The 13,759-nt window shown below is 48.9% G+C and overlaps 1 protein-coding gene across 1 annotated transcript; it reads right to left on the reverse strand.

Moving 5' to 3' along the window:
- Window positions 1-2,798: 2,798 nt before the first annotated feature.
- On the reverse strand, window positions 2,799-12,144 carry LOC142922601 (mRNA export factor GLE1-like). Its single transcript, XM_076063420.1, has 12 exons — window positions 12,116-12,144; window positions 9,164-9,218; window positions 8,596-8,659; window positions 8,173-8,288; window positions 7,764-7,827; window positions 7,430-7,572; window positions 6,818-7,008; window positions 6,562-6,691; window positions 6,223-6,327; window positions 5,995-6,077; window positions 5,464-5,527; window positions 2,799-4,010 (listed from the first exon to the last, which is right to left on the reverse strand). The coding sequence occupies exons 5-12, from the start codon at window positions 7,822-7,824 to the stop codon at window positions 3,942-3,944; spliced, it is 846 nt and encodes a 281-aa protein (XP_075919535.1). The 5' UTR covers window positions 7,825-7,827; window positions 8,173-8,288; window positions 8,596-8,659; window positions 9,164-9,218; window positions 12,116-12,144; the 3' UTR covers window positions 2,799-3,941.
- Window positions 12,145-13,759: the final 1,615 nt, after the last annotated feature.

The raw sequence follows: 13,759 nt of genomic DNA on the forward strand, positions 1-13,759 counted from the left end.
GTTTATTCCCCACATTGTATAATAAACACTCATAATCAATTGTCAACATAAAACCTCAAAATATGAACCCAATGTAGGAGGACCCTCTCAGTGTGGCTCTCCTGGATAGATAGATAAGTAAATTATTATCGTGCATTGACGAGGAGGGGCCTAGAGAGGAGGGTGATGCTTCAACCATATACTTGTGTCGACTTAAGGACATTAAAGCGGAGAATCAAACAAGACCGGCAGCAGGCAACAACATGTAATGACGCAGATGTGGCCACAAGCCCACGAGTAACGTTTATATCAGGGGTGTTATGGTCAGGGGTTTGGGGGTTAGTGGTGTGGTTGTGGTTGAGTTACCAACGAGTAAGTTTATATGACGGTGGTGAGGGGTCGGAGTTCGCTGTGGTTACCTGTCACCCTCTCGTGGACATATTCAGTACTCTCTTATATACTCACCGTTTAGTGGTCATCGTTCGGGTTTAGGGTCAAGGGTTACAGTCATTAGGGTTAAGGGTTTAGAGGTGAAGGTTAGAGATGAGTGGTTTGGCTATAAGTCGCCCTCTGGGGGACGTCTTTGGAGTCCCGGTGCAGTACTGCACGGTACACGCTCACGTGACGCCCACTTCAGGACAAATACAAAGCTACAACAGATACATTAATAAAATAACGAAGTACCGAAGCAGACACGAGCCGCTACATACTTGTCTCTGCACATAAACGATGCAAGTGCTTTACGCATCCCATCAGCCACACAACCTTCTAAGAGTGCATTCTATCAGCAGCATTGGTTGAACAACAAGCAATACTCTGGACAGGTTTTGACCCTCAATGTCTCATCGCTTGTATCAATGCTTGTAAACTGCCAGATGTTACAAGCAAGGCCCCACTCTGTCAGATATCGGTCCGAGTTGAGTGCAAAACTCCATGCAGCAGTGCCATGGCTCAACACCTGACCCTGTTGATGTTACAATGCAGTACACCTGCACATGATGCCTTCTTGTTCACAAATCTGTTCCAACAGATTATTTGTACGTGCTGCGTTGACGGTGGAGAGCAAGGACAACTAATGACAAACACGACTCAACACAATCGTCAATGACACCGTCTTCAATGGAATGTAAACATTAGGCGTATGTTTCTAAGCAATGGCCGTTGTTGTCCAGACCAGTGGCTCGTCCCTTTGAGAGCGGGGACCAAAATCCCCGTGCAGGAGGACCACAATCCCCGTGCACGAGGACCACATTCCCCGTGCACGAGGACCACAATCCCCGTGCACGAGGACCACAATCCCCGTGCACGAGGACCACAATCCCCGTGCACAGCGTCCCCACGTCGACATGAAAACACGAAACGCCCCCTCCCACTGTCTACAGCGTCCCCACGTCAAAATGAGGAGGCTTACTCGTGGTCGCAGGTTGCTGATGACGGGAAAGAAAGGTGATCCGAACTCTAACCCCCAAGGACAGGTGTGCAGGTTTGTGAAACATTTCTTAGGTCTTAGGGAAAGGGAAATCCCTCAGCCCAGACAACGTCATGGGGGAAAGTCGGGATACCTCTGCTGAGGCTGCCGTGCCTCAAATCTCGGAAGGAGTCGCACCTTGTGAGTGGTTGGCTGTTTCTCTCTCCCACCTGAAGACGATTGCTTGTGGCGATCGAAACGTCGTGATCTAGTATTATTTTTTCTACCTACGTGACTTGACCGAAAGAACCAAAGAGTATGGATTCCTGCAGTCACGAAATCTTCAAATCATGTTTATAGGCAAGGGCCCTCTCTGTTAGACGTGGGTCTCAGTTCACGTAACGTGTCACGGTGGCTTACGGCAGTTGTTGTTGGTTGTGGTGACGGTGGTGCTGTTGCTGGGTGGTGGTTTCTGGTATTGGGTGGCGACTGGGGCCTGGATAGCCAGGCGGACAGGGCCGGACACGTCCGACGTTTCGTGATTTGTGCTGAACGCGCGCTCGTGGCCGCTAGGTGCCGATGGCGACTGACGGTGGAACAGTTTTTGTAAAAATCCGTGCGGTGTGCGCTGTCAAAGCCTTGCCTGAGGGGTGGTGGGGGGGATTCTGCCCCACATGAAGCCAAACTATTTTTGTTTTTATAATCATTTTTGTGACATAGACGAAAATGTATCTGCAAATATCACTGCGTATCATCTCAACGCAAAGTATTGTCATCTTAAGCATGGAAACTTTTGTATCCGTAGAATCCGAAATAAAAGTGATAAACGTGTGACGTGACCGCTGTTGTGTTCTTGGAGTCTGGGCCTAGTAACGTTCTGTGCACTGTAACCCCAACCCATGGCATCAACCGTGGCGAAGGCGACGTTATCTCCCTCGCCTGGCATGGAGGATGTCGTGGGTTCGGTGCTGGAACCTGGCGATGCCTGTTGTATATTTTGAGCTTGCGTGTTCTATCTCCGTCTGGTGATCACGTGGATTTTTCTCTGGGTCCTCCAGCGTTGCTGATAGATTAATGAGGCCTATGATCAGTGGGCATAGTATATTAACGGTTGTTAGTGTAAGCATGGCTATGTAAAGTAGGAGGGGGACAGATAGAGGGGCGACCAATTCACCATGTGTCCTGGTTGAGCCATCCAAACATTTGGTAGCCTTCAGAAAATGACGATGAACACATCGTGGTTAATGCCGCTGTCTCTTCCCATATAAAGGCCCGGTTGGTGTGTCATGCCCAGTGAGTTTTTGTTTTGCTATTCATCTTCGTGTGTATTTGTGCATATTTTGCAGTTATTTTTTGCTGTTTACACACCAGGAACACACCATTGTAGATATTGCATACAAGCAACCATGACACAATGTAGCAATTCAGGGTTTTTATTTAATTTACGAATAAATGATTTACTGTTTAACACGTAAGCTTTCGCGACTGACGTCATCCACAATACAGGTTTTTTTGTTGTTAGATCGCGTAAATATGTGTCAAAAAACCTGCCACCACCCGACACAGCCAATTAGTAATGTTTATCATGTAAACAGAACGTGCCAATTCGTTACTAGTAGAGCACACTGCTGTGTTGGAGAGCAAAGCCACAACATTTATAATCTGAGTACAACGTTTCGCCAGTAATAACAACGAGCTTCATCAGGTGACAGCCAGATTGGTGGAGAAATCCTCCTGTTTTGTTAAATAGAGGGGTAGATGTGATGACATCACTTGTGTGCCGTTCTTGCGCGAAGTGGGGGAGGGATGAATTAATGCATATAAATTACTGTGGGTATCCGTTGCCGTTTGAGTTATATATATGGTAATCAATGTACATTATGCATGCGCATTATGCAAGGCCATTGTTATTGTACCTGCTGCTGATTGTGTATACTAAAATAGCCATACCAACGGTAATCACTATTGAAGCATGCTGACCTGCATTTAAACATTTTATTATTTGATGGTTCGCTTACAAAGCAGCAATTAGATACATTATTTATATACATAAATTATATACATAAATTATATACATTAATTATATACATTAATTATATGCATTATTTATATGCATTATTTATATACATTGATTATATACATTATTTATATATATTAATTATATACATTAATTAATTCCCCCCCCCACTCCGGCACAAGAAGAACACACAAGTGTTTTCATCACATCTACTACCCCTCTAGTTAAGGAACGAAACAGGATTTCTCCACAAATCTGGCTGCAGCCTGAAGAAGCTCATTGTCATTACTGGCGAAACGTCGTACACAGATTGTAAATGTTGTGGCTTTGCTCTCCAACAAAGCGGTGTACTGTACTAGTGACGAATTGGCATATTCTGTTTACGTGACAAACCTTACTCATTGCCTGTGTCGGGTGGTGGCGGGGTTAACGACACATTTATACACTTACGCGATCTAACCTAGAAAACCTGTATTATGGGAGTTACTTGCATAAAACATATATTTACATAATGTACAGGTGTGAAGGGTGATCTTATTAAGCCTTCCAAAATTCTTCTGAGAGATGCCCGCTTGGCAAAGGAATCTCCCGATTAACAAAACAGTCCTGCAGGCAAACACAACACACACAAACACAACACACACAAACACACACAAACACAACACACACACAAACAGGGATTAATGTGGATACTCGAGTCCGGGCAGCCCAGCAGCCCCACATGGGATTTGAAGGGCCAACCAGTGGCAGCGTGCCAATAGAATGCCTCGCTCTGGTGTCTTGAGTGCTGTTAAGGTGAATATTTAATAAGTTATTTTAATGTAGCTGCTGTTTCTTGTGCAGGAAGCGATGCACGCCGGTCAGAGGCTTTTTCAGCCCAAAGCGCACTTTGTGGAGAAGTTCTAGACGCGTACTTGGTTGTGCTATTTGTATGTTTATTGAACAGTCCGACACACGCGTTAAGAGTTTCCTGGCAAATGTCCCGATCCACCATCGAGCTTTTCCCTCAACCCTTCCCTGCCTTTCCCCTTCAACCCTCCTGGCCAATCACCTTTCAACCCATCCTCCTGCTCCTCCCATTCAGGTGTGAGGTAGATGATCCCAATTACCTAACCCACCATCCCTGGTGTAATGCGTTACGGAATTATGTAATTAGTGAGTTATACACAATCCTGGGGTAGGATTGCCGCACATGTCTGATGATGTACTAGAAACCCTGTGTGAAGGGGAGACCTGGTGATTCAGGCAATTAACTATTAACCGTCCCTTCGTGTGTACGCATGCCGCAATGAGAGGAGAATTACTAATTTATTTCTGGGAAGTGTTTCCCAACTTCCCGACACGTAAAAAATTACATTAGGTGACAAAGTGAATACGGGGCTAATTATGCGTTCGAGTGCAAAGCCAACACCACTCAGATCCTGGGTTTGAATTGAGGTTTCAGCCACCTGTGATTAAACCGGAGTCTCAAGTGTAGCGAGTTTAAGGTATTATCCTGGGCACAGATTCCTTCACGAAAAAAATACCTTTGTTCAACTCAAGTTTTCATCTAATTTGGATTTTCTAACTCTTAATATTTATGATTTCATTGGCATGTACTTACAAATACTTTGACAATAATTACACCCACACACATGGTACTAACTATGCCCCTAATGAATGTAACTTTGGCCACATTGAGTGTTAACACTCTACTTCAGGATGGCCCTGTATTGGGATGTTTGGCGAATTCTGTAAAGGCAAGTTTGGCGATTGGGAAGAATCCAGAATACCCGGGGAAAAGCCACAACACATTCGGATAAAACACAGCTCCGCACAGTTACGTTCACTCCGCTGCTGTACTGACGTCTCCTGACCAGCTCGCAATGTGCCCACTAAGGATGGCGATTGCTGCGAGCATGGATAAAGGGAGCTACTGAGTTACTTCAGATATCATTATGTGATGCCACCTTCCGCGGCTGTTATGACTTAAGGTAATGCTACACACATTGCTGTGCGGGTTATGACAACGGCACTAGAATAAATATGTGTGTCAAAGTTGTGTGGTCAAAGCCGGTACCTCGAGGAACAGCCTCAGTCTGACCACAGTTCCCATCTGCTGCGGGATGGATACTTTCTCGATTCTGCAGGACAAGAACAGATGCAGCGAGTTTAGTTGCGCATCCATCGATTCTTACAAACTTCTGGCTCCAGTCCTTAACCGGTGACCATCACCAACCACAGCTTTAAGCTCGTTCAGAGACACACTGTAACGGGAGCCTGCTGTCGACAGCTGACTTCACAGTCACGTCGATCGCATCGCTACCGCCTCCCTGCAAATTGCTGTGGGTGGAAAACTGGGCTGGTCAAGAGTCTTCCAAGAGCCAAAGTTTATGATCCGCAGGGGAAAATTATGGCGGTGCAAGGACCCTTCTGTATGTACAAGTGCAATGTTACTTTGATATTAGCTGGTTACTTGACAAGGTGATTCAGTCTATTGCCACAACATAAAAACAGTAGAAAGCAAATCGTCAATGCAAGGAACACGTGCAAATATAAATGGCTTCGTGAAGGTGAGATGGAGACGAGACTGCCACCGGGCGAGAGGTACCTTGGGATGTATTCTTTCCTTAACCCATCGAGCAGCTCCCAGAGCTGATCGCCGTATTCAATCGCCATTGCATTACCTGCCACCTGCTCACACACGCCAGGAGCATGTGAACAAGTCACAGGGCAGCCTCGTCTCTATCACAATGCTTGTGCGCTGTGTTCCCGTGCGTGTACCCGTGTGTTCCTGTGCACGCGCTGTGTGCTCATGCCCGTGTGCTCTCGTGCGTACCTCCAGAAAGCTGAAGAGCACCGTGGGGGTGACATTGGCCATGGGCTCCATATCCAGGACCTGCATGAGCCAGGTCCAGCCGTGACTCATGCCGTGGGGGTGGCTCTGCGATTCACGCACACGGCACGCGTGGGGTAGGGTGGCAGGTGTGGGAGAGATTCGTCAATTTAAAATCCCATTATCGTACTTGCGCTACACAGAGCCAGTGGCTTACGATTTAAGCAAATCGCATGCAAACAATGTTACACGTACACTAGCAGAGCGAACCAAACTGTACGTGACGGAGAGAGTGAGATCCGATTCTTGATGGGGATCGTGACCCCGGATTGGCGGTGCTACCTTGTTGCCACTGGAGGGGGGCACGGGCGCGGAGATGATGGCCGCGTACATGCGCGCCATGCCCGACATTCTCTGGAGAAACAAGTCTTCGTTCTCTACTCTCCCATCCTCGAAGCGGTAACCGAGGATCCTGCGGGTGATGGGGGGAGACACGGGCGTCAAGCACACGCCACACCCACGCACAGCTCTCACCGCTCACTCCTCACCCCCCAACTACCACCGACCCCCCCCCCCACCAGATCCCTAGTGCCCTCACCTGAAAGCGTCCTCCTGGCTCTGCCCAGGCGTGGGACGAGGGAAGACGGGGCCCATGTAGGGGCACTTGCTGAGCAGGTGAGCAAGCAGGAGCTCCCCGAGGGCTGGGTGGCGGTGCCACAGTTCCACGGTGACAGCCGCGATGGGGAACACCGCCGCGTGGTTCCACCCCACCTCCTCCTCGCTCTGCTTCTGTAGTGGCAGGGACGCAGGGGGAGAGAGGGTGAGGTGAAGAAACCGGAACCGAAGACAACCAATTTGCTGTACTTATTTAGTTTGTCATAAATAACCTATCTCATTTATCTTTCCCAATTAAACGGGCAATTATGAACTTCACAAACATTGCAAGAGGAGCCCCGCTGAAAAAAAAAATTCTTGATGAGACGCATTGTGGCTTTCTGGTATAAGAAGCATCGATGAATGAACCGTGAGAATAAATGAACACACATTCAAGTGAACTGATCCTAGCAGCGAGCACACAGGCGAAGGTGAAATGCAGATGTCGGTGGATGATGGCGATGACGACGGTGGTGTCGTGGAGGTGCGTGCATGCGAGGTGCATTTGACTGCGAGGCAAGACGCGGGGGCTTTGCGAGGGGGCATGTCGACGTACCACGAGCCTCTCAGCCACCCGGTGCAGGACGTAGAGCAGGCCCTGCGGGTGGTCCGACACGCTGGTGGAGCGCGTGCCCGACACGACGGCCGTGCCGCTCAACAGCAAGTCCAGCTTGCCGGTGATGACGCGCAGGTGAGAACCTGCGCACGAGGACACGTTGGGGGGGGCACGGGTAAAAACGGGGGGACGTGTATTATACAACAGCGCTGCACTACGGCAGTCGTGACACAGTGACTGCCGCGCAAGCTGCCCGATTGTGCGTTTACACCGCGGGAGCTGGGGCAGGCTGAGACTCGACGTTTCACGAGAGAGGGGAGGGGACGGCGCTCACCAGACGTGTTGGAGATCTGGTTGATGGGCATTGACGAGGCCTTGGCCAGCTCGAACTTCATGACCTTGGTATGCCCATCGCACACACACACACACAGGTACACTCACACTATTAAAACTAAACTATGACACTAAAACTATTTGTTTTTTATTTTACTAGGTAAGGCCCACTGAGCTATATAGCTCTTTTTCAGAAGAGACTCGGCTACAACTGCTAGCTCCACGAAGTGAAATATCGCATGGATATTTATAGCAGCCAAATACTCTAAAAACACGCGTTTCTAAATGTGGAGGGAAAAACTGGAGAACCTGGAGAAAAATCCACGCAACCATGAGGAGAATACGTACACTGCAAATATACAGTAGCTGTCAGAATCGGGCATTTGAACTCACGACCCCCCCCCGCATACCTTGAGGTCCTGGTTGCCGTTGAGCTCCTTCAGTCTCTCCACCGTCTCCGCCAAGTGGCGCTGAAGCTCTTGGTGACGGCGCTGCGGGACGCTGTCCTCCGCCCAATCTCCACCCGCTGTGGCAATCAATGCAACACACAGCCCGTTAGAAGCAGGGACCCATACAACACACATTATAACCAGGGTTCCACACGCAGCCCGTTAGAAGCAGGGACCCATACAACACACATTATAACCAGGGTTCCACACGCAGCCCGTTAGAACCAGGGACCCACACAACACACATTATAACCAGGGTTCCACATATGGGTCATAATTACCAGGGTCCCACACATGACCGCTTATAACCAAAGACTCACACACGGTCCATTATAACCGGGGATCCACACGCAACCCGTTATAACAGAGGAAACGACGCCTCACCTTGCTCCAGCGGCTCGCACTCGCGTGCCAGACGCGGTGCATCCTCGCCACCATCACCGCTGTTCTGCAGACAGCAAACCACACCAGACCACGCTGTATTTTATAAGGGTGTGCCGCCAAATGCATTCTCATAGCTGATGAATGTTCCGACTTAAGAAAAATCAAAGCACACGTGTCTGTTTCACAGTCTATAAAGAAATTAACATTTTAGTTCATCGGACTATGAGCTTGTGGGACCAATGTTTTCCATCAGGGAATCTCTGGGCCGGTGTTAATGATCTGAGTCTCGTCAGCAGGGTATGCCTGATTGCTGTGTAGATGGGTGTCAAGGTTGCGTGTTCGGGCTAAGCCGCACGTTTGAAACATCGTAACAAACGTAGAGTCCGTATTCCCTGATATCCCCCTCCAATTAATCTAGCCTTTGCTGGGAATCCAACTGAGGTGGCTGGGTTCACAGCACAGCGTGCAAACTGCTGTGCCGAACTACCAAAGCAAGTGGCAAAACAAATGTTACGTGACAATTGGTGACCAGGCTGAGACTATAAACTCGCTACACCAAGACTCTTACCGCGATTCCAGAGAAACGCTCCTCAGTGATGATCTCGAGGATAACATTCTCAGAGCTGAACAAAAACAAAACAACAAATGATCACAATAGTGTTCGCTAGTGTCATTCTGCATACCCTTATGCTAGCTGGAACCAACACCAGTGTACACGAGCTCTAGCTGACACTCACACTCATATATGAGCCTGCACAAAGACTCACACGTACACTACCTCACACCTACACTCCCTCACACTTACACTCACTCACAGCTACACTACCTCACACTTACACTCCCTCACACTTACACTCACTCACAGCTACACTACCTCACACCTACACTCCCTCGCACGTACTCACTCACATCTACACTACCTCACACCTACACTCCCTCACACTTACACTCACTCACAGCTACACTCCCTCACACCTACACTCCCTCACACTTACACTCACTCACAGCTACACTACCTCACACCTACACTCCCTCACACTTACACTCCCTCACACTTACACTCCCTCACACTTACACTTGCTCACACTTACACTCCCTCACACCTACACTCCCTCACACCTACACTCCCTCACACTTACACTCACTCACAGCTACACTACCTCACACCTACACTCCCTCACACGTACTCACTCACACCTACACTCCCTCACACCTACACTCCCTCACAACTACACTCACTCACACCTACACTCCCTCACACCTACACTCAATAACACTTACACTCCCTCACACCTACACTCCCTCACACCTACACTCCCTCACTTACACTTGCTCACACTTACACTTGCTCACACTTACACTCCCTTAGACTTACACTCCCTCGCCTACACGCCCTCACACTTACACTCCCTCACACCTACACTCACTCACACTTACACTCACTCACACCTACACTCCCTCACACCTACACTCCCTCACACTTACACTCCCTCACACCTACAGTCCCTCACACTTACACTCCCTCACACCTACACTCCCTCACACTTACACTTCCTCACACACTCACACCTACACTCCCTCACACCTACACTCCCTCACACCTACACTCCCTCACACCTACACTCCCTCACACTTACACTCCCTCACACCTACAGTCCCTCACACTTACATTCCCTCACACCTACACTCCCTCACACCTACACTCCCTCACACTTACACTCCCTCACACTTACACTCCCTCACACCTACAGTAATTGTCTAACTGCCCGTCCAGACGACCGGTGCTCCCTGACCAGACCACAGTGTCCACCACCACCACTGCTGCTGCTGCATCTCGCAGTCCCCTCCTCCCTACCTGACTTCCAGCTCGTCGCTTCGCCTCCTCCTCGCTGGCTCCCTTCTTATCGAACAGGAGAAGGGGGTTGTCAGCAGAGACGTGGGGGGGCTCGCCATCCCCATCGGGCAATGGTCGTCTCTCTCATTAAGTAATGCACATTTAAGGTTTGTGCCACGATCGGTTAGAAGCTGCTGCGGCAGTTACATTAAAAAACATAGCCCTTGATGGATGCATCTGCATTCGTTTTGGCTATTTGATCTGACAGGAGGCAAGTTATGGGCCACCTCGTCAAGTGATTCCATCGCTACTTGGATGTACTTACTGTATCCACATCGCGGATGTTGACAACGGACCTCCACCCACTCTCCCAAACTCGGCTTTGGGAGAGTGGGTGGAGGTCGCTTCAGCCGGGTTACACGGAGCATGGTGTACCACGTGTCGGCACGAATAAACTAATACACGTGTTCTGAGTAAAGGTTGTTCGGGGTATGATGATGTAAATATAAATGCGTCGTTAACGATACATTTATATTTATAGGATCTAAGTCAAAAAATATTTATGATGAATAATATTAGTCGCGAAACCGACGAATATAATTAAAAGTGGGGATAATAATGTATGATTCATGTAAGGATTATTAAAATAAAACTTCAAAATATGAACCCAATGTAGGAGGACCCTCTCAGTGTGGCTCTCCTAGATAGATAAATAAGTAAATTATTATCGTGCATTGACGAGGAGGGGCCTAGAGAGGAGGGTGATGCTTCAACCGTATACTTGTGTCGACTTAAGGATATTAAAGCGGAGAATCAAACAAGACCGGCAGCAGGCAACAACATGTAATGACGCAGATGTGGCCACAAGCCCACGAGTAACGTTTATATCAGGGGTGTTATGGTCAGGGGTTTGGGGGGTTAGTGGTGTGGTTGTGGTTGAGTTACCAACGAGTAAGTTGATATGACGGTGGTGAGGGGTCGGAGTTCGCTGTGGTTACCTGTCACCCTCTCGTGGACATATTCAGTACTCTCTTATATACTCACCGTTTAGTGGTCATCGTTCGGGTTTAGGGTCAAGGGTTACAGTCATTAGGGTTAAGGGTTTAGAGGTGAAGGTTAGAGATGAGTGGTTTGGCTATAAGTCGCCCTCTGGGGGACATCTTTGGAGTCCCGGTGCAGTACTGCACGGTACACGCTCACGTGACGCCCACTTCAGGACAAATACAAAGCTACAACAGATACATTAATAAAATAACGAAGTACCGAAGCAGACACGAGCCGCTACATATTTGTCCCTGCACATAAACGATTCAAGTGCTTTATGCATCCCATCAGCCACACAACCTTCTAAGAATGCATTCTATCAGCAGCATTGGTTGAACAACAAGCAATACTCTGGACAGGTTTTGACCCTCTATTTATATATTTATTTTTCAATTTTCATATTTTTACAAAATATATTTTCCAATTTTTGTTTTTATTTATTTATTTTATATTTTAATTTTTTTTACCTCAGTCTCATCGCTTGTATCAATGCTTGTAAAGTGCCAGATGTTACAAGTGTAGTGGGTTCGAATTAGGTGCACACACGACTCCTTGGGAGGCAACGCTGATTTATTAGAACGGTAAGTAATATAACACTGCACATAAGGTGGTGACCACCAACCTACTCTAGCTAACACATACTTATCAAATACTCTAGCGTGACCCAGCCAGGTGGGCTACTGCCAGGTCCGCTGACTGGAGGCTTGACTCTTCTTGGCGTCTTCACAATGCATCTTCGTTCTTGATACGGGCAGCCTCGAACCTTGTGAGGAGGCTGCTTATATGGGCCTCGGCGTGCCCGGGCCCCACCCCGGCCACGCCTCCCTTCGAGAACCCTCTCGAAGCCCCCCTGCTGTCCACGTGCCCTCCGAGGTGCCCCCTAGGCCCCCCAGTCACGTGTCCAGCCGGGGTCACAGAGAGTGCCACGGCCTCACACCACCCTCGTGGCCTCCCGGAGCCCAGAACCGGCCCTGACGTCATTCCCGCCTCCAGCCGGGATGACGTCATGCGTGTGTGTAGACCCGCGTGGTCATGACGCTCCCCCGCATAGTGACGTCACGCTTGTGCGTGTGTACACAGTAGTGATTCTACAATCACTACACAAGCAAGGCCCCACTCGGTCAGATATGGGTCCGAGTTGAGTGCAAAACTCCATGCAGCAGTGCCATGGCTCAACACCTGACCCTGTTGATGTTACAATGCAGTACACCTGCACATGATGCCTTCTTGTTCACAAATCTATTCCAACAGATTATTTGTACGTGCTGCGTTTACAGTGGAGAGCAAGGACAATTAACAACAAACACGACTCAACACAATCGTCAATGACACCGTCTTCAATGGAATATAAACATTAAGCGTCTGTTTCTAAGCAATGGCCGTTGTTGTCCAGACCAGTGGCTGGTCCCTTTGACAGCGGGGACCAAAATCCCCGTGCAGGAGGACCACAATCCCCGTGCACGGGGGCCACAATCCCCATGCACGGGGGCCACAATCCCCGTGCACGAGGACCACAATCCCCGTGCACACTTCCGTAGCAGCTCCTCGCTTTTCGTGCTCAGTCCCTCCCCCTCCCACCCCCTGTTCCGTAGGGCAACCCATGATCTTAGAAATAGCCGAGCAACGTTTGGGAACAACACTTTACCACACTTGTCCTACTCTAAATCACTTTTGGACCTCCAATCCCTTCAAGTGTACGTGCTCTTCTTTGCACACTTTAAGTTATTTACTTACATATTGTGTTCATCTCGCCTCATGTTCTGTGTGCTGATTGCGCGTGATGTTGATGCATGACATTGCCATTCGGAACTCAACCTTGTACACTGGACCATTTACACTAGAACCTGCACACTGGAACCTACACTCCCTCACACTTACACTCCCTCACCTACACGCCCTCACACTTACACTCCCTCACACCTACACTCCCTCACACTTACACTCCCTCACCTACACGCCCTCACACTTACACTCCCTCACACCTACACTCCCTCACAATTACACTCCCTCACACTTACACTCCCTCACACCTACACTCCCTCACACTTACACTTCCTCACACCTACACTTCCTCACACTTACACTCCCTCACACCTACACTCCCTCACACCTACACTCCCTCACACTTACACTCCCTCACACCTACACTCCCTCACACCTACACTCCCTCACACCTACACTCCCTCACACTTACACTCCCTCACACACTCACACCTACACCCCCTCACACCTACACTCCCTCACACTTACACTCCCTCACACCTACACTCCCTCACACCTACACTC

This window comes from Petromyzon marinus, unplaced genomic scaffold, assembly GCF_048934315.1.
Source record: "Petromyzon marinus isolate PM22_M1 ecotype Great Lakes invasive population unplaced genomic scaffold, UKy_Petmar_22M1.pri1.0 PM_Scaffold_117, whole genome shotgun sequence".
Classification (NCBI taxonomy): domain Eukaryota; kingdom Metazoa; phylum Chordata; class Hyperoartia; order Petromyzontiformes; family Petromyzontidae; genus Petromyzon; species Petromyzon marinus.

Coding starts and splice junctions, on each gene's coding strand:
- LOC142922601 (XM_076063420.1), bottom strand. CDS start 7,824: ATGAAGTTCGAGCTGGCCAAGGCCTCGTCAATGCCCATCAACCAGATC. Junction 7,573..7,763: donor CCAGATCTCCAACACGTCTG/GTGAGCGCCGTC, acceptor CCTCGTGCGCAG/GTTCTCACCTGCGCGTCATC. Junction 5,528..5,994: donor AGGAAAGAATACATCCCAAG/GTACCTCTCGCC, acceptor CTTGTCCTGCAG/AATCGAGAAAGTATCCATCC.